Below are 18,037 nucleotides of genomic sequence, written 5' to 3' on the forward strand. Positions count from 1 at the left end.
CCAGTAAGATCCAACAATGTGCCTTTGTGACCCTGGAGTCGGTGTGGCTTGGTGACACCAAAGAAGCCACAGGCAGCCGACCTGGACTGGAATCTCTGAAAGAGATGCTCAGGAGATTCCAGGGTGTAAAAGAACAGCCCTCCCAAGAGCAAAAACATGTTGGAAATTCTGGACAAGCTGTATACAGGATAATCTCCAGTCCACCTCTCCCCCTCCTCTGAACATTATACACAGAAGTGGCCAGTCTGGACGTACGTGTGTGGGTATGAAAGGGGCTTGGCGCATTAATGTTTTCCTGAGTGATGTGGGAGCGTTTCCCAACACTCTCTGTTGTTGTTTTATTATTTTATTAATGAAGCTTTAAAATTCAGTTATATGGTGTGTTTTCTTTATCTTCCCCCAACGATCCTGTAGTGTCAGCCTGATCACCTGACATGAGGGATAGATTGGTAACAGAAATTTGTCACAGTTTGGTGAGCAATTAAGAAGGGGGGAGCCCTGCAGAATTTACACCATCTATTTGTTTTACCCTTGTTATTTTGTGTTTGCTTTGCTTGGTACTGTTGGTGTTATATGTTGAGAACTGCATGAGTAAAAGTAAGCCTTAATAGGATAAGGAAACACTATCTGGTTCTGGTTCTGTTCTGTTTAACCGGTTACTGTTGTTTTTCTGCTCTGTTCATTTGGACGTTAGGAGTGTGGGCGGAACTGAATCTCTCGTTCGTAATTCCTCCGAGTGGAAGCCATGTGTGCGAGAAAGCTCTGAGGTTGAATTGAGATCCTTCTGTCCCGTCCCTCATAGCGGTCAGTGTATAGAAGTGGGAAAGTCTGGCTTAGACTGTAATTCCCTCTGCACTCTGTGTAATTCTCTTTTCTGTTTAAGTGTCAGCAGACAGATGAATGAGTCTCTAGGTAAAATCCTCTAAAGGAGTTTGGATTGTATGTTAAGTAAAGGGGCCATGTGTTTTTGTCCAGGTGACAAGCCTCATGAAGGAGGACTCGGGTAGTCTTGTGAGTAAGAATGTTTAAGGGAAGAGACCAGGAAGGGTGGGGGCTAGTAGAGAAGCCCACCCTCCTAGCTAAACTGGTAGTGGAACAAGTTGGTGCCCATGGAAGGGACGGTTCAGCAAGAAAAGCAGGATCGGGCCCAGGCGGGCAGGCAACAGACAGAGAGATTGGAAAACAGGTTGGAAAACTTTAAGGGTGTAGTGGAAGGAAGGAGTCAGTAAGTGTAAGCATGGGGATTTCAAATATCCAGGACTTACTTGGAATGGTGATTTAAGTTGATAAAAGTGGCTGTTGGGAGACAAGCAAGTGATTTAAGGGAGAGTGAGAAGTTAACTCTGTAGTTGCTGGAGGAAACAGCAGTTGAACTTTGTAAAAATGCTAAAGAAAAAAAGGTTTTTGGTGTCTGTGAAATGTTTGTAAATGAATTCAGGCAAAGAAATTATTGGATTGCAATCATTTGATTTGGCTATGAACAATTTAGTTAAATTAGCTGAAGAATGTATACAGTGTTATGTAATTGAAAACCTGGGCTGCCTATGAAACAAATACAAGAAAATATGGGATAATTCGTTTGTTTTGCCTGAAGTCAACAAGGGTATTTGTATATTTCAAGTGATGATTGTCTGCCCAGAAGGGTTGGGTAGACCTCTGTTTTTTTGTCTTTCAGATAATCAGAGAAAACTGATGCCAGCTGAACAGCATTCAACGTACCATGCATTTACTGGCACAATAGAAATTTTGTTTTGTGTTCTATGTTCTGTCTTGTGGCCGGAATTTTTGTGTTTAATATTTTTATAAAATAGTCTAGTTTAAAATTAAACAAAAAGGTTAAATTAAAATGCAGATACTTGTTTTGTTCAACTTGGAATACAAAGTGTTTGGATAAATCAGGAGAATGTAATATACTAAAGTCTAATGCATTTCCTTAAGTAAGGAAAAGAAACTTCATTGGTCAAACTGTTAATTGCAAAAATTGTTGTTAAAATTTGCATACCAACAGTCTTTGAAAGCAAGGACTTGAAAAGTTAACCCACTCCCCATATTGTATATGGGATCTTTCTGGCTACCTCAGATTTCTAGCCAGAGGGCTGGGGATGGTGGAAAGCTATTGGACTAGAGGTTAAATTGAATGAACTCCTCAAAGTGGGTGTGCTTGTCCTGGCTTGTTGCTCCAAAGCTCTGTAATAAGGTTATTTTAGTAAAACAGTGTGTGTGGCATATATTAAATAACAAGACTAATGTATTGTATAATGATAATGTTTATGTCTTCATTGTTGGAAAAAAGGTGTATCAGTAAAAAGTGGAAGTTTCCTTTGCAGGTTAAAAGAAGACAAGAAAGGAAGAAGAACAAAGAACAGAATGAGTTAATGGGAAAAAAAGAATTAGCTAGCAAGCTCAGGCTATAGATAAGACACTGACTCCATTCAAGGACACTGCTCACAGTTAAGACTTGGCTAACAACTAGGAAAAGGAGGGCTTGAATTTGCCCACATAGCTATGAGATCTGAAAAACACTGCCAGGCACTAATGAAATGTGTTAAGTTTCTTTTCTCACAGGTAAAGAAGCGCGATTGATGTAAAGGTCCACCGACGAAAGACTGCCTTGGCTCCATGCTGGAAAGGCCCTTAAGTCCTGATGACTACCAATACCGCTGTGAAGTGCCAAAGACTGACTGCTTGGACCCAAGATTTTCACTGCAAAAAGACCACTCCACATCGGGAGAATTCTCCTACTGATGATTAGCCTATTTCACCTTCTAGCTCTACTGTGCCTTCTGGACAGCAGGGAAAAAGTACAAGGTGAAGTGCTAGTAACCTCTCCCTTATCCACTGACAGATCTACTGTGCCTTTGAATTTTTCTAGAAGAATCAAAACCATTACAGGGTGATGTGCTAGTAACCTCTCCCCTATGGGATGCTGCACCACGACTGTTTTGGGAAAGAAGAAGGAACACTCACTCCACTGAAATTGCCAAAGTCCAGGAATTCCTGACTAGAAAGGACATTAAGAACTGACCCTGGTGAAGAAACAAAGAATTATACACTGGTGGGAGGACATTTGTGGGACCCATGTTTGGGAATGTGGTATTGAATGGATTTTGGGGTTTATTCTACAGGCTGCGCCCTGTGTTTTGGATAAATCCTTCAGCATATATAGCTCTCTCTAATTGGATTTTAAATAACAAGTACCCAAAGAGTTTGTTCTGCTACTAGAAATTTTACCCATATTGAAACCATTCCAGTGACTAATAATGTATGCTATTAATGGGAATGCCTTTTGACAGTACCTGAGAATAGTTAAATAACAGGTGTATTATAGTACTACACCAAGAAAAGATGGTATTAAATATAACTGAGGCTGGGAAGGCATTGCAGTGGGATCTAGTATATTTAGGAATTCGGGATTTCCTGAATGACCAGCTAATGGCCATTCGGAGTGATCTTGAATACCAGACTTGGCCCACTGCCCTTACAGATGCATCAGGAATACCATCTGATATGTGATCATGGAGACATATGTGAACACTTCCTGGGTGGAAGTGTGGCTTCCCAGGGCGGGGTGTGCGCCCTTATAGGGGATGAATACTGTACTTATGTCCCAGAAAGTGCACAGGATATTAACAAGCACATCCTGTCAGCCAAACAGGCTTTTGAACAGTGGAAGGCCCAGGAAAGGAAACTTACTATTTCTGATTCCCTCTGGGGCTGGTTGCTCAACCTGGGAGAACTAAGGGAAGGTATTGTTCACCTCCTTCTCACTGGTGTGGTGTTGTGTATCATTACTCTTCTCTTGCTTGCTTGCTGTAAAGCACTCCAGCTCCCTAGAGCTTAATCCCATGTTATCCTTTAAATGTGAGAACACTCAGCCAAAAGTTTGTTGAGTATTCTCAAAGGAGGGAGTTGTTGGTGTCACTAGACATAACCCTAGGTAACTCGGAAAGGTGATAAACCACAAGTGTCAATGAAGCCCTCCTGTTGTAGGCCTCAATGAACCAATGTTCCTCCATGTTAAACACTTTGTGTAACCTAGTGTAACCTAATGTACTAATAGCTGCAAAAATGTAGTGTTAGCAGTTAGTTTTCGGTTGTAACAGCCAGTTCTCTGCTGTAATACATTGAAGCTCAGCTAAAGCCCGCTCAAGGCCGTTTTAAGATACTGTATACATGTCTCAGCAGCAGAGAGGGGGAAGGAAGGGGGGAGACAAAAGATTGAATGAGAAAAGATACTGCAGCTGGATGGGAAAGCAGGGGGGAGTAAGAAATCAGCTAGTCAGCAAGAAAGTTTTGTAGTAAACAACTGGGATATAAAAGAAAGAAACTGCTTGTTTTAGGGGTGCAGGATCTGAGATTGTTATTTCTCCCTTGCACCTTATTTGAGCTCAAATAAATTTGGTTGTTTGCTTCTCCACCCTGGTGTGTTTACTGGTGCTTAAGCACTCTGGGCAACGAACCGCTGTTGCTTGCCTCTGGCACTGCTGTGTCTGCAACAAGGCCAATACTCAAACCACTGAACTATTCCTCCCCCCCTTCCCTTCAGCCTACCTCCCCATACCGGATCCCCCTCCTGTATCCCACACTCCTCATCCCTGGCACCACCCTAGAGCCTGTACCCCCAGCAGGAACCCTCACATCCTTCTGCACCCCAACCCCTTGCCCCAGCCTGGTGAAAGTGAACGAGGGTTGGGGAGATCAAATGAGGGAGGGGGGGTTGCGGGGGCGCTTCAGAGAAGGTGTGGGGGCAGGGGACGGAGCAATGGTGTCTGGTTTTCTACAATCAGAAAGCTGGTAACCCCTGGGCACATAGGAACATGCATGCCCAGTGCACAAAAGAAGGTGTAAAGACACGCAAGTTTCACACAGCAATTTGCATACTCTCTGAACGCCGATTTCCATAATTTGCATACAGTTTCGCAGGGCCCGGGCGGCAGCCTTGTCCCATAGCATCAAGCAACCATGTCGCTTTCATGCAGCCCTTGACGCCCAGTGGGAGCTCAGTGCAGAGCCTGCCCCTGCCGCAGCAGCCTGCGCGCGCTCCGCTCCACTAGCCCTGCGCCAACTTGGCTGGCGGCTGCTGGGGGGCGCACGCCGAGGAGGAGGCGGGGCGGGGCTCGAATGCGCGCGCCGCAGCCTCCCCCTCCAGGAGCGAAAGAGGCTCCAACCGTAGCTGGGGAAAGGCGGCAGCGGCGCGAGCCTAGGACCGGCAGCGCAGCAGGTACCGTGTGTGCGGAGGCCGCTCCCCCCAGCCAGCACCGCGGCCTCCGTTCGCCGCTTCACGGGCTACCGTAGCAGCCACCACCCCCACGGGCTCCGCCTCACCGGGCAGCGCCCCCTGCGGGCCCCCCCGGGCTCCCCCCTTCCTGGGCTCCTTCCCCCCTTGCTGGGCCCGCGGGGATTCCCCGCCCCCCATTAAGGGGTTTGTGCTTTTCACGCTGTTCCCTCTCGGCGCTTGTCCCCGACTTTAATCCTCCCCGACCTAGTTCTCCACTGGACACGGGCTGGTGCCATTGTGCGGCCAGCGGAGCAGGCCGGAGCTGTCCATCCCTCCCTGCGCATCAGGGCTGTGTGCGATCGGGCGTGGTGGTCGCTGTGTGTGTCCCCAGAGAGGCGGTGAAGCCGGATTCTCACTGAGCAGCCCGCATGGCCTGCAGCGAGTGGTGGGTTCGTTTCTTGCCTTTGGTTTTGCATTACCATCAACCCCCTGGACAGGTTGGGGACAGGTTGGCCGGAAAGGCAATGCGCTGGGCTGAAAAATGCAAGCACACCGGCCTGCTTTGTTGGGATAAACCCTGCCTCTTTGCCCAAAGGAAGGGGGGTTTGCGTTTGGCTGCAGGAGGAAGGGCTCTTTATGAAATGACCTTGCTGATGCTAGGGGTGGGGAAACCTAGGCAATTGTTCATTTCTGCTGTATCCCTTGCCATTTATCACAGGGGGAGTCCATCTCCCTGCTGTCGCTGTTAAAAATCTAGATGTTACTTTTCAGGATATCTAAATCGTTATTTTATGGCTACTCATTTTTAGTAGTGAACTGCAGGGTTTTAAAAAAACTGTTTTTATACTATGTTACTACTACTGCTTATTTGGTAGTTGCCTGTGATCTCTAGATTTGGTTTGTTTGTGGAAGGGCTGATGTTTCTTTAATCTGTTTGCCTGTTTTCCCAGTGAAACAAAATCTAGCTTTATTTCCTTTAGTCTTTGATGGAGTTGATTATGCAAGTGACAAAGCTCTTTATTTTTCCCCTTGGGTTCACTGTGTTCTGCTGTGAGAATGGAAGTTTTAAATTTCCTTCTGATGCTGATTCCTTCAGGGCCTCGCAGAACCATACCTCTTAAATAACTTGTTTTCTACTTAGTGATCAAATAGATTGACAGAAGAGGCTTCTGATCTAAGCTTGTTACTGGGTATTGGATTGCTTTGTAGCTCAAACAAGTTTGAGTTCCCCATGCCAAAACAACCTCAGTACCATTTTTCCTCATGCATAACTTTTAAGTAGTACTGTTTAAAGTGAATTCAGTTCACTTGTAGCATCCTTTTGTTCAAAGCCTTTAGAAACAATACCTCAGTCTAAACTGTAAACGTTCATCTTGTATATAGATAATCAAAGGGGAAAAATGCAGCATCAACTTAAAACAAACAGCCCCCTCCACCACACTCTTTTTCCTGTAGAAATTAAGTATTGTTGTTATAAATAACATAAGGTAACCGAGACATTGGAAGGAAAACAATTTTCTGTTTTTTTTCCAGTTTGTTTACTTTATGCATTTGACTGCACTTTGTGTAGTCTTTTTTTCACTGTTTCCTCTGTATAGTTTGGCAGTTTTCCTTGTTTTTTGTGGGTCTTTCAGGCAGCTCCAGAGAAGTGATGAGAGAGAGAACTTGACTATAAACCCACAAAAACTGGCCTGGATTCTCAGTACAGATGTAGCACCTGAAATGGTGTCAGTGTGTGTGTTTTGATTGATTAGAATTCAAGTTGGTTGTGTCCTTGTAACTTTTTTTTTTCTTTTTTTCCCCACAATAAAATGGACGTGGCCAGAATTGTCGTGTGTGTGTGTTTGCTTGCTGTATCATGGTACACTAACTTGAAATTACAAGGGAGGCTTTTAAATGAAGGGTCAGTTTTGGAACTAATTCAGCTGTTCTTTTTATGTTTCAAAGGTTGCACAGGAAAAAATCAGAAGATTTTTTGGATGACTTCAGTAAGTAAATATGGAGCTCAAATATCTTTTTGTGTAACTTTCTTTGTATAGTTATTATTATAATTATGATGACTGGTTAAGAAGTATAAAATGGTGGTAATGAAAGTGAAGGATGCATATTTTCTAGCATTAGTGTTTTTCAAGTCTGCATATGTATGCAATTTAGGGCTGACTGATAGTTCTATACATACCCTTTTTTTAGTCAACACAACCACCATAATTGCTTGAAGACAGACAATAGCACTTAACTCAAGAACAGCACATGTTTATCTTCCAAAAACATATTGGAGCCTGTAATATGAGGTCTGATATTTTGTTCTTTGTTGATATTTTATTTCTTGATCAGAGAGTTTGCTTCTTAAATTTTTCCACTGCAACAAGAAAAGCACGCTAGTAAAAACATTACTTACGATTACTTTCATGTGTTCCACAATAACTGAGGTGCTGTTATTACTGATTTAATATAGTTAGTGCATCATCTTTTAGCGGAGCCAATAGTAATATTTTCTGAAGTGTTTTTCTAGTGTTAACTCTTGCACAAAGTGTTTTACCATTTTCTTTGTTTTCCATTGTCTGAGATGAGCATCTTGCTCTACTTCCTGACTCTGTTCAGTCAGTATTTTTTCAATGTATTTGTATGTAAACAGATGGAAACTAAACTACTGTAAATGACTGCATACAAGGAAATTGGTTTAATCTAATTTCTAACAATAGTTGCGCAAACTAAGTACTTTGAAAGGATACATGTAATATGCTCTGTAATATGTCTGGGGCCAAACTGCCTCTGGCACACAAGTTCACCTTAATATATCTAACAAAGATAGGCATACGTTGCTTCTGAATCTCTTAGTGATATCCAGTTATTTCAATGAATTTATAACCTTATATTGTGGTTGGAAAATATTTGAAGCCAGCATTGGATTAATGTACTTAAACTGATTTTGGTGGATCTAATCTATAGCATATAGTCTTCAAATGTAAACATTATCCTACCCCAAAGGTCATTAGTTTCAGCTTATAAAATGTCAGGATTTTTGTGTAAAACCAGGCTTTATTTTAAAATGATATTGTACATCTTTATGCACTTAAATTTCTATATTTTGATGTCTTACAGTGAGGCTGTGTGTGTCTCGAAAATGGTAGTTCCTGGGAGCGCTCCTGTCATACAGCAGGACCATGCCATTGAACCTGACTTGGGGCGGGGCTCAACAGAGAATTCCGCAATGGGATCTGAGACAGAACTAGGTACTGATCAGGTGCACCCAGAGTTGGAGGAGGTACGAAAGCTGCAGGAACTAGTGAGAAGACTTGAGATCCAGAATCAGCAGCTGAGAACTAGGAGCCACAGAAATGTGCTAGGGACAAATACACAAACAAACACGGGTGTAAATAATCATAACTCAGGGCTCAATGGAATGGAAATTAACAATAGCATCAACACTATAACAGAGAAGCAAGAATTACAGATAATGGCAGATGTACATGACAAACTAAGTAAAATAAGAAGAGAGGTGAAAGAGAGCGACTGCTTAAAAAAAGTTGTGGATATACAAATGCATTATAGCCTCCCTAGTATTACTGAGAAAGTGTCTCCCAACTCAAAATATATGAATGATGCAGAAATGCAGAATGATGTTAATGTCAGCTGTTCTTCAAGTCTGGATAGGAGTAGCAGCACAGAACTCGTGGAAGACTTAATCACTATAGGTATTCATCCATCTGTAAAAATGAGTGAACAGAATCTAAATGAAGAGAGTGGAGATTTAGAAAGCTTCTTGAATGATACTGCTTTGGATGAAGTGGAAGTGCTAGAACTTGGGAACTGCAGTGATGAAGAGGACAGCTGGTATGTATGTCAAAGCTCTGAGTATTACAAAGGTTCTGAAAAGTAGACTGCAGTTGGAATTCCCATGTTAAACATTATTCATCTGATTCCCTTTTAACATGGAACAGTGTACACTATTTTCATTTCTGGAGCTAGTATCAAGGTGTTAATATTAGTTATTTGTTTACAAGAGTCCTGTGCTGGAATGAAATGAGCATAAACAGACTGTTTCTGTCCTTGACCATTTAGACTAACTATAATTGGTCTGAAATACCTTAATGCAGGGGTAAGCACCCTGGCAGGCTGAGACAGTTTTTTTACCTGCCGCATCGCTGTCCCAGGCCAATGGGGGTGGCAGGAAGCAGCGCGGGCAAGGGATGTGCTGGCTGCGGCTTTCCGCACCCCCGTTGGCCTGAGACAGCGAACCGTGGCCAGTGGGAGCCGTGATCGGCTAAACCTGTTGGTGCAGCAGGTAAACAAACTGGCCTGGCCCGCCAGGGTGCTTACCCTGGCGAGCCACATGCCAGAGGTTGCCGACCCCTGCCTTAGTAACATCATTTACAGTTCGAATCTGAGATTTTGATTATAAATATACAGGGAAACAATTATCTTTCAAATTACATGGCACTACTGTCTCTTCTTGCTAGTTTGAGGAGCGGAAAAGACTCCATCTAGTTAAAAAAAATACTTTTAATCTAATTTCTTCTTGCATTTCTCAGGTTCTTGTGTACTACTGTAATGCTGCATTGTCTTTAAAAACTTTTCCATTGGTTGTCTCCCTGTTGAAAATATTTTTGGTATTCTTAGCTTCTGTGAAACTTTTATGAAGCCTAAACATTTGGTCAGATTTGATTGTCACTTTTTATAATCTAACTGTTCACACCTTCAGAATACCTGAAAATGTGTGATCAGATTTCTTAAAAATGAGAAACATTTATTGGAATATGAAACTATTAAAGTTGTTTGTTTGTGGCACTTATGGCAAGTGCTCAGTAAGGTGCATGTTTAGCAAATGGCACTTGGCAGTTAAGACTAATCAATGCAAGAAATGTTAACTTTGGTTGACTTCTTCACCAGGACAATATAGATCAGGCTTCACATGCAAATGCATATAACAAAAATGAAAAGGTGCTGCAGAGAATTGTGTACATACACTCCTATATTAATGTTTATAAATGAGCCTTCTGAAGTCCAGTTACATTGTTAGTGTAATGAAGGAATTTATCATTTTCAGTCAGATACCTGTGTATGATCAAAATCTAACCTACACAAACAGGGAACAGTTAAAAAAGACAAATATAAGATTATCGTTCTCTTTTAAAGGGACTCACAGTTCCATATGAAAATTTTCTACCCATTCTAATTACAGACAACATCTAAGATTGCTGTAACTGAAAGCAAATATGTTTATTCTTTCTCAGTGCAGTAGATGACAATTTGTGTTAACTGTCAAGGTTGTTGGGCCCTAAATCTACTCTCACCAAAACCTGTAAATATCCTATTGAACCTTTTTAAAGAAACAAACAAAAAACACATCTCTGACACCTCTGTGGGCTTTCAAAGGGTTCTTGTGTACTGAATATCTCACTTGTAGGGCCTTTTGTTTTTGGTGTTTATTTTATTTAATTTTCCCAGAAATTTATCAGTGTTTGTTATTACAACAAAAACAGGTAAAATAGGTGCAAAAAACTGTTATTTTTTCTGGGTTAATATCAGGGTTTATTTTGGTGGACTGAAGGATAGGAGAAAATGTATTCAGCAGATTAAAGCTTTGGTGAATGGAATTCAGTGTGGTTTGCTGCAGAACTAAAAAGAACTCAAACACAATGCCACCTCTGAGTTTAAGAAAACAATAGATCTCTAATCCCCAAATAAAACTTTTCATTTGAATAAACAGTTTACTATTTAGATTCAGATCTATTAGCCTGTAAATATTTACATTTAATAATTGGGCCACACCGTTTGCAGCTCATACACTCAACTTCACCCTTTTCTCCTGCTTTTGTTTTTATTAAAACTTTCCAGTACTTTCTTGTGTTCTGAAACACATTCTGATATAGATTTTCATTTTCTTCTCATTTTAGTGTGTCAGATCTCTAAACCATTATCTAACAGCTTGAAATGGGTGTGAGATTCATTAGTCTGTTCAAACATTAATGCGTTATCGTAAAACATATCTCATGTAATGTATTGTGTCTTCCTAATAAAACAAGTTATTTTTTATATATATTTGAATGACCCAAAAGTAGGGTGAAAATTGGGAGGGAAAAAAGAATAATACTTTTTGTAAAACCCAGGATTTTTTCTGTAAAAATCAGTTTAAACTAGGGCTGTTGATTAATTGCATGCTATTAACTCAAATTTTATCACGATTAATTGCAGTTTTAATCACACTGTTAAACAACAGAATACCAATGAAAATTCATTAAGTATTTTGTTTTTTTTACATTTTCATATATACTGTATTCTGTGTAATTGAAATCAAAGTGTGTATTTTTTATTACAAATATTTGCACTGTAAAAATGATAAACAAAAGAAATAGCATTTTTCAATTCACCTTATAAGTACTGTAGTGCAATTTCTCTGTCGTGAAAGTGCAATTAACGAATGTACTTTTTTTTTTGTTACTTAACTACACTCAAAAACAAAACAATGTAAACTTCAGAGCCTAAAAGTCCACGCACTACTACTTCTTTTTCAGCCGATTGCTAAGACAAACCAGATTTTCATTTACAGGAGATTAATGCTGCCCTCTTCTTATTTACAATGTCATCAGAAAGTGAGAACAGGCATTTTCATGGCACTTTTGTAGCCAGAATTGCAAGGTATTTACTTTCCAGATATGTTAAACATTCATATGCCTCTTCATGCTTCGGCACCATTCTGGAGGATGTGCTTCCATGCTGATGACTCTTTGTTATTAAAAAAAAAAAAAAAAAGCATTAATTAAATTTGTGACTGAACTCCTTGGGGGAGAACTGTATGTCCCCTGCTCTGTTTTACCTGCATTCTGCCTTATGTTTCATGTTATAGCAGTCTCGGATGATGACCCAGCACATGTTCATTTTAAGAACACTTTCACTGCAGATTTGACAGAATGCAAAGAAGGTACCAATATGAGATTTCTAAAGATAGCTACAGCTTTCGATCCAAGGTTTAAGAATTTGAAGTGCATTCCAGAATCTGAGAGGGGCGAGGTGTGGAGCATGCTTTCAGAAGTCTTAAAAGAGCAACACTTCAGTGCGGAAACTATCGAACCCGAACCATCACAAAAGAAAACCAACCTATTGCTGGTGGCATCTGACTCAGATGATGAAAGTGAACACTACACTGCTTTAGATCATTATCAAGCAGAACCTGTCATCAGCATGGACGCATGTCTTCTGGAATGGTGGTTGAAGCATGAAGGGACATATGGATCTTTAGCACATCTGGCACATAAATATCTTGCAATACCAGCTACAACAGTGTCATGCGAACATCTGTTCTCACTTTCAGATGACATTGTAAACAAGAAGTGGGCACCATTATCTCCTGCAAATGTAAACAAACTTGTTCATCTTGGTGATTGGCTGAACAAGAAATAGGACTGAATGAACTGTAGGCTCTAATGTTTTACATTATTTTAGAGTGTAGGTTTTTTTTTGTACATAATTCTACATTTGTAAATTCAACTTTCATGATAGAGATTGCACTACAGTACTTGTATTAGGTGAATTGAAAAATAGTATTTTTGTTTTTTTACAGTGCAAATATTTGTAATAAATATAAAGTGAGCACTGTACAATCAATATATTTGAAAATGTAGAAAACATCCACAAATATTAAATAAGTTTTATTATTATTTAACAATGTGATTAATTGTGACTAATTTTTTTAAATCACTTGACAGCCCTAGTTTAAACTGAAAACGAAGGGGCTTACTCACATGTAAAAATGCTGTCAACGTGGGGGAAGTGCAATAGGTATGTAGCTGACAGTGTTCTATTTATAACATGCTTGACCCTCATCATTCTAGAACCTACCTCACAAACTTTAATGATTGTTTTCCTCCAGTGCTCCTGTGAGGTAGAGAAGTACTATTACATGTAGGCAAACTGAGACAGAGAATTAAATGACTTTTTTCCAAGGTTGCATATTTGAAATAAAACTGGGACTCTGAACCCAGGTTTCCAGAATCCTAGTCCAGCATTTTCAGCACAAGACTACCTGGTTCATCTGAATGTGTTCTTATGGACCTAAACAACAGGTAGGTCTAACTTTGTTCCTGTAAACAGTGACATATATGCTTTTAAAGACACAAAGGTGTGCTTCTTTCAAGTAGAATAGAGGAATAAGTGCCACTAAAAATACTGCTTCTAAAACCCCTTAACAGATCTGATTTTGCTTGTAAAACAGGGTGGATTTAAAAAAAAAAATCGATGTGTTTCCTTTTGTTCTATGAACTATGTTTAAAATGAAATCTGAATTTAACACAAAGCATGTCAAGGCCCAGCCTACTTATAATATCGCTTTAAAAACAAACAAACAAACATGCTGAAACTACAAGTCTCTATCAAAAACTATGAATTAAAGTCTGCTTTCCTTTATAAAGAAAGATATTTTTCCCCTGACTCTAACTTTTGAGGTTAAGCTTTATAAATATGGCACAATAGGGCAGCCTAAATAAGTTAGGAGACTGTTATATTTTCAAGAGATTTAAGCGAGTATGAACTTAAGCTCTAGCCAACTTAAACTGAGGCATATTTGAAAAATTTCCCAGGCTGATCTGAAAATAATTAGTTTAATTCACTAACTATAGTTAATCACTCTGTTTAATAAATCATTTAGCTGCACATGTAAAATATCTTTTGATAAGAGAAGTTTATGTATCCAAAGCATTTAAGGTTGTTTTAATAAAAATAAATTCCGGTTACCATCCTAATGCAGCATGTCAGAACATATCATAAGTAAAGCTCTGTGTGGGTCATGGAAGTCACAGAATCCGTGACTTCCACAGCAGCCTCTTGCGGCTGGCCCTGGACCATGTGCACTGGCTGCTGCTGGGACAGTCTCGGGGCCCCCTTGCCTCCCAGCAGCAGGAGTTTGGGGAGAGTGCTTACCTGGAGGGGAGGCTCAGCTCCCCAAGCTCCACATGCTGCCTCTGCCAGCAGCCAAGCAGCACCCCTGCTGCTCCCATTGGTTCCAGTGGGAGTTGCAGATCCGGGGCTTGGGGCAGAGCTAGGGAGCTGGGGTTGCCACTTTCCAGGAGCTGGACAGGGAGCCTGCCCCAGCCCCACCAACCCCCCCTTCCCAGCACCTGCGGTGTCCCTTGAGTGCCCTCCTGCCCCTCCCAGTTTTGGTTGGGTATTTTTAGTAAAAGTCATGGACAGGTCAGGGGACATGATTTTTTTGTTTACTGCCCGTGACCTGTCCATGACTTTTACTAAAAATACCCCTGATTAAAAGTTAGGCTTAATCTTGAATAAAACTTAATTTAGTAAATAAGCAATATATCATTTTAATAAGAATCGGGAACTATTAAGCTATATAATTGTTTGAATAAATGTATATAGTTGTAAGTGTACCCTTATAAGTAGCAAAAATATCTACCAAACTAGTGAAAAGGCTCTATTTTGTTGTAAATCAACATGTTTCAGTGGTTATGTCAGTCACTGAGAATGCACTTTTCTTTAGAAAACAACTGAAGACTGGAAATGAAAAAGTTAATTAAAATCAAGGCTTGGTGATCACTGATTTAAATCACTGTGATTTAGATCAATCCACCCTGATGTAAAATCTACAGGATGAGTTGAAAATATAACAACATTTTTAATGTAATGCACTTTTTCCACAATGTGCTCATGTAGTGGTGCTTTTTGTTACCTTCGTGACTTATTTGTGATTATTCCTTTCAAGCTATCTTTTTGAGAGACAAGGTGGGTGAATTAATAGATTTTATTGGCTAAGCTCTGTTGGTGAGAGAGACAAGCTTTTGGAACTGACACAGCTACAACTGCACTGCAAACTACATTTTAGGCCGTTTCATTAAGTAGTTCATCTGCAGAACAGATGTAAATTCAAAGTAGAGCTAAAAGAAATGTGCTTCATAAAGCAGTTTTTTAATCTAGTCTGATGTTTAATTATTCAGTAAAGGCTTATTTCTATCAAATCTACACTGAACATTTTACAAGTTAAGGAAATAAGTGTTAGGTTCTCACAGTTTCAGTAATTTATTTTAGCAGTGTGCGCCAAATTTTCCAGAGTGGTGAATTTGCCTTCTCTGTAGTAACTGTTCAGTGCAATTTATACATATTTAAGTCAGAAAGATTTTGCAGAAACAAGGATTTATAAACCTAAATGAACCTGACAGTGTCCCTTTAAATAAAGTAAGACTGATATTTCTATGCAACTTCTTAGAATGCTAGTGAATTCTTTGTTTGACATTTAAACATTTCTCTACAGTTGTTTTAGGATGCAAGTCTCGCAGCATTGTACTAGTGCTGTGGTTCTGTTCGGATTTTTTAAACCTATTTATGTGGTTTTGTGAATTCTACTAGCTGCCTGCATCTTTAGGCCCCTAAATTCCTTTGTAAATCTGGATCTTAAAATCACTGTAAAGATGAACAGACAAATTTAAACATTTCCTGTACAGGTTAATAATTGTAGCCCACTTCATTTTTGCCCTGCATTTTGGGTCTGATTTTGAACTCTTCCCTACTTCTTACGCCAGTGTAACTCCGTTGATTTCTGTGGTGTTATTCCAGACTTACACTAGTTTTGTTTTATAGTTTATTTGAATAAACGGGATCAGAATAGGTTCTTTATTTAATCACTTAGAATGGTCCACAGTGAGTATAAAATGCTAGCATTTTTTCATCCACACAGCACAATGGTTGCAAGGTGCAGGGAAATAACGAATTAGGCCCTTTGTTTGCTGTTGGCTAGTAGATCCAAGGCACAGGAGGTTGAATATCTTGTGGTTTCTTTCCCAAAGAAGTGTGTGTACATGAATTTCCTTGTATTCTAGTAGGGAAAGAAGTGCATTCTAATGTACCTGGATTGCCAGTGTGAAATTTGGGGATTCCAGTTAGTCATTTTCATGCTACTAAAGAACAAAAGTCTTATGCTAAATACTCCTTTTCATATACTGTCAGTTTATTAATATCTTATGCTGTCTTTTTAACAAGATCAATAGGTAGTCTTAAAAGCTGAATTTAAATAGTAATATAACTTTGTGTGGTTGTTCATATGCACACAGTCCATTTAATCATGATTTGAAGCACTGCAAAGGCTTTGAGTTTTGCAGATAAAACTCTAGGAAGCAAATGTCACAGCTTCAGGTAAATGTATTTGAGAGGGGAAAAATAAAGGTTGACTGTCTTTTTCAGTGTTAACCACAGTTCTGTAATGCCATAGGATAAGTCGGCATGTAAGAGCTTGTCTACATATTCTGACAACTCCCGCTGATACAACCTATGATTCAGAGAGAGTTCATTTTGTTAAAAACATTTGTCACCAAATATAAAATGGATTTGACAGTTTTTAATGAAACTAGCATTGCTACACTTTCTGCTGGTGGTAACCATCTTAAGCCGTTGTTCACACCAAATGTGAGGATTGCTATACTTGTGAGCAAAGGTAGTTAATCCAGAAAACTATTTAAAGCTAGTTATCTACCGCTGATCTCAGCTGGCATTTCATCTGCATAAATAGGGTGGCATTTCAGTTAGTGTGCCAGTGTTACTCGGGTACATCGTTTGCCTCCTAAAAAGATGGAAGTATACTAAGAAAAAGGAAAAGTCCAAGTAAGAGGGAAAAGGAGAAGATGATATTTTCAGCTAAAAATTAGAGATCACCCATGTTTAGAGGGAACTAATCAGACTTGTCTCTTTGTATTTCACTAGTCTATGTTCTGTAGGTCAACTGAAAAATGTGGGATATGGGAAGAGCTAAATGTTAGTTATTTTTTTAATAAAACTGGCCAAGACTTTCAAAGCAAGAAACATAATTTTTGTGCCTTGATTTTTTGGGTACCCAGTTTGAAATGCCTGAAGGGGCCTGATTTTCGGAAAGTGCTGAGAAACCCAGCTCTGAAAATTGGCACCCTTTACGGCATTTCAAGGAGGGCATCCAGAATCTGAGGCACAAAAATTAGCAGGCATGTTTGAAAATGTTGGCCAATGTGAGAGGTGGGTGTGAGGATTTTGTATGTACCAAAATAACAACAAATGGTTAGTGTTAAAATTCTGAACACAGCTTGCCCTTACTGCTTGGATATTATAGCATGTTTGAGCATTAAAGGAATTCAGCACAAGACTTTGACAGTACCTGCAAGCTGGAAATAGACTCAAAGATTAAAGCAAGGTGGCAGCTCGCTGTAACCTTCAAGGGGGTCTCCCATAGACTCATAGGTCAGAAGGGACCAATATGATCATCTAGTCTGACCTCCTGCACAAGGCAGGCCACAGAACCCTACCTATCCACTTTTATAACAACCCCTAACCCAGGACTGAGTTATTGAAATCCTCAAAATTGGTTTGAAGACCTCAAGCTGCAGAGAATCCACCAGCAAGCGACCCATGCCCCATGCTGCAGGGGAAGGCGAAAAACCTCCAGGGCCCCTGCCAATCCGCCCTGGAGGAAAATTCCTTCCCGACCCCAAATATGGTGATCAGCTAAACCCTGAGCATGTGGGCAAGACTCACCAGCCAGCACCCAAGAAGGAATTCTCTGCAGTAACTCAGTTCCCATTCCATCCAACATCTCCCCGCAGACCATTGAGCAGACTTATCTGGTGATAATCCAAGATCAATTGCCCAAATTAAACTATCCTATCATAACATCCCCTCCATATACTTATCAAGCTTAGTCTTAAAGCCAGATAAGTCTTTTGCCCCCACTACTTCCTCGGAAGGCTGTTCCAGAACTTCACTCCCCTAATGGTTAGAAACCTTCATCTAATTTCAAGTCTAAACTTCCTAATATCCAGTTTGTACCCATTCGTCCTCGTGCCTACATTAATA

At 40.2% G+C, this 18,037-nt stretch overlaps 1 protein-coding gene across 2 annotated transcripts in view; it reads left to right on the forward strand.

The window, feature by feature from the left end:
- The first annotated feature begins 5,083 nt into the window (after positions 1-5,083).
- The window catches only part of LOC115658063 (SLAIN motif-containing protein-like), a 69,607-nt gene continuing 56,653 nt past the window's right edge, over positions 5,084-18,037 (forward strand). The window contains exons 1-3 of one of the 2 annotated variants that reach the window (XM_030576543.1): positions 5,084-5,221; positions 7,166-7,206; positions 8,321-9,052. In XM_030576543.1, the coding sequence (XP_030432403.1) occupies positions 8,343-9,052 (710 nt within the window). In that variant the 5' untranslated portion in view covers positions 5,084-5,221; positions 7,166-7,206; positions 8,321-8,342. The remainder of the gene's footprint in view (positions 5,222-7,165; positions 7,207-8,320; positions 9,053-18,037) is intronic. The other variant, XM_030576544.1, reaches the window with a different exon arrangement.

The sequence above is a fragment of the Gopherus evgoodei genome, chromosome 9 (genome assembly GCF_007399415.2).
Source record: "Gopherus evgoodei ecotype Sinaloan lineage chromosome 9, rGopEvg1_v1.p, whole genome shotgun sequence".
NCBI lineage: Eukaryota > Metazoa > Chordata > Testudines > Testudinidae > Gopherus > Gopherus evgoodei.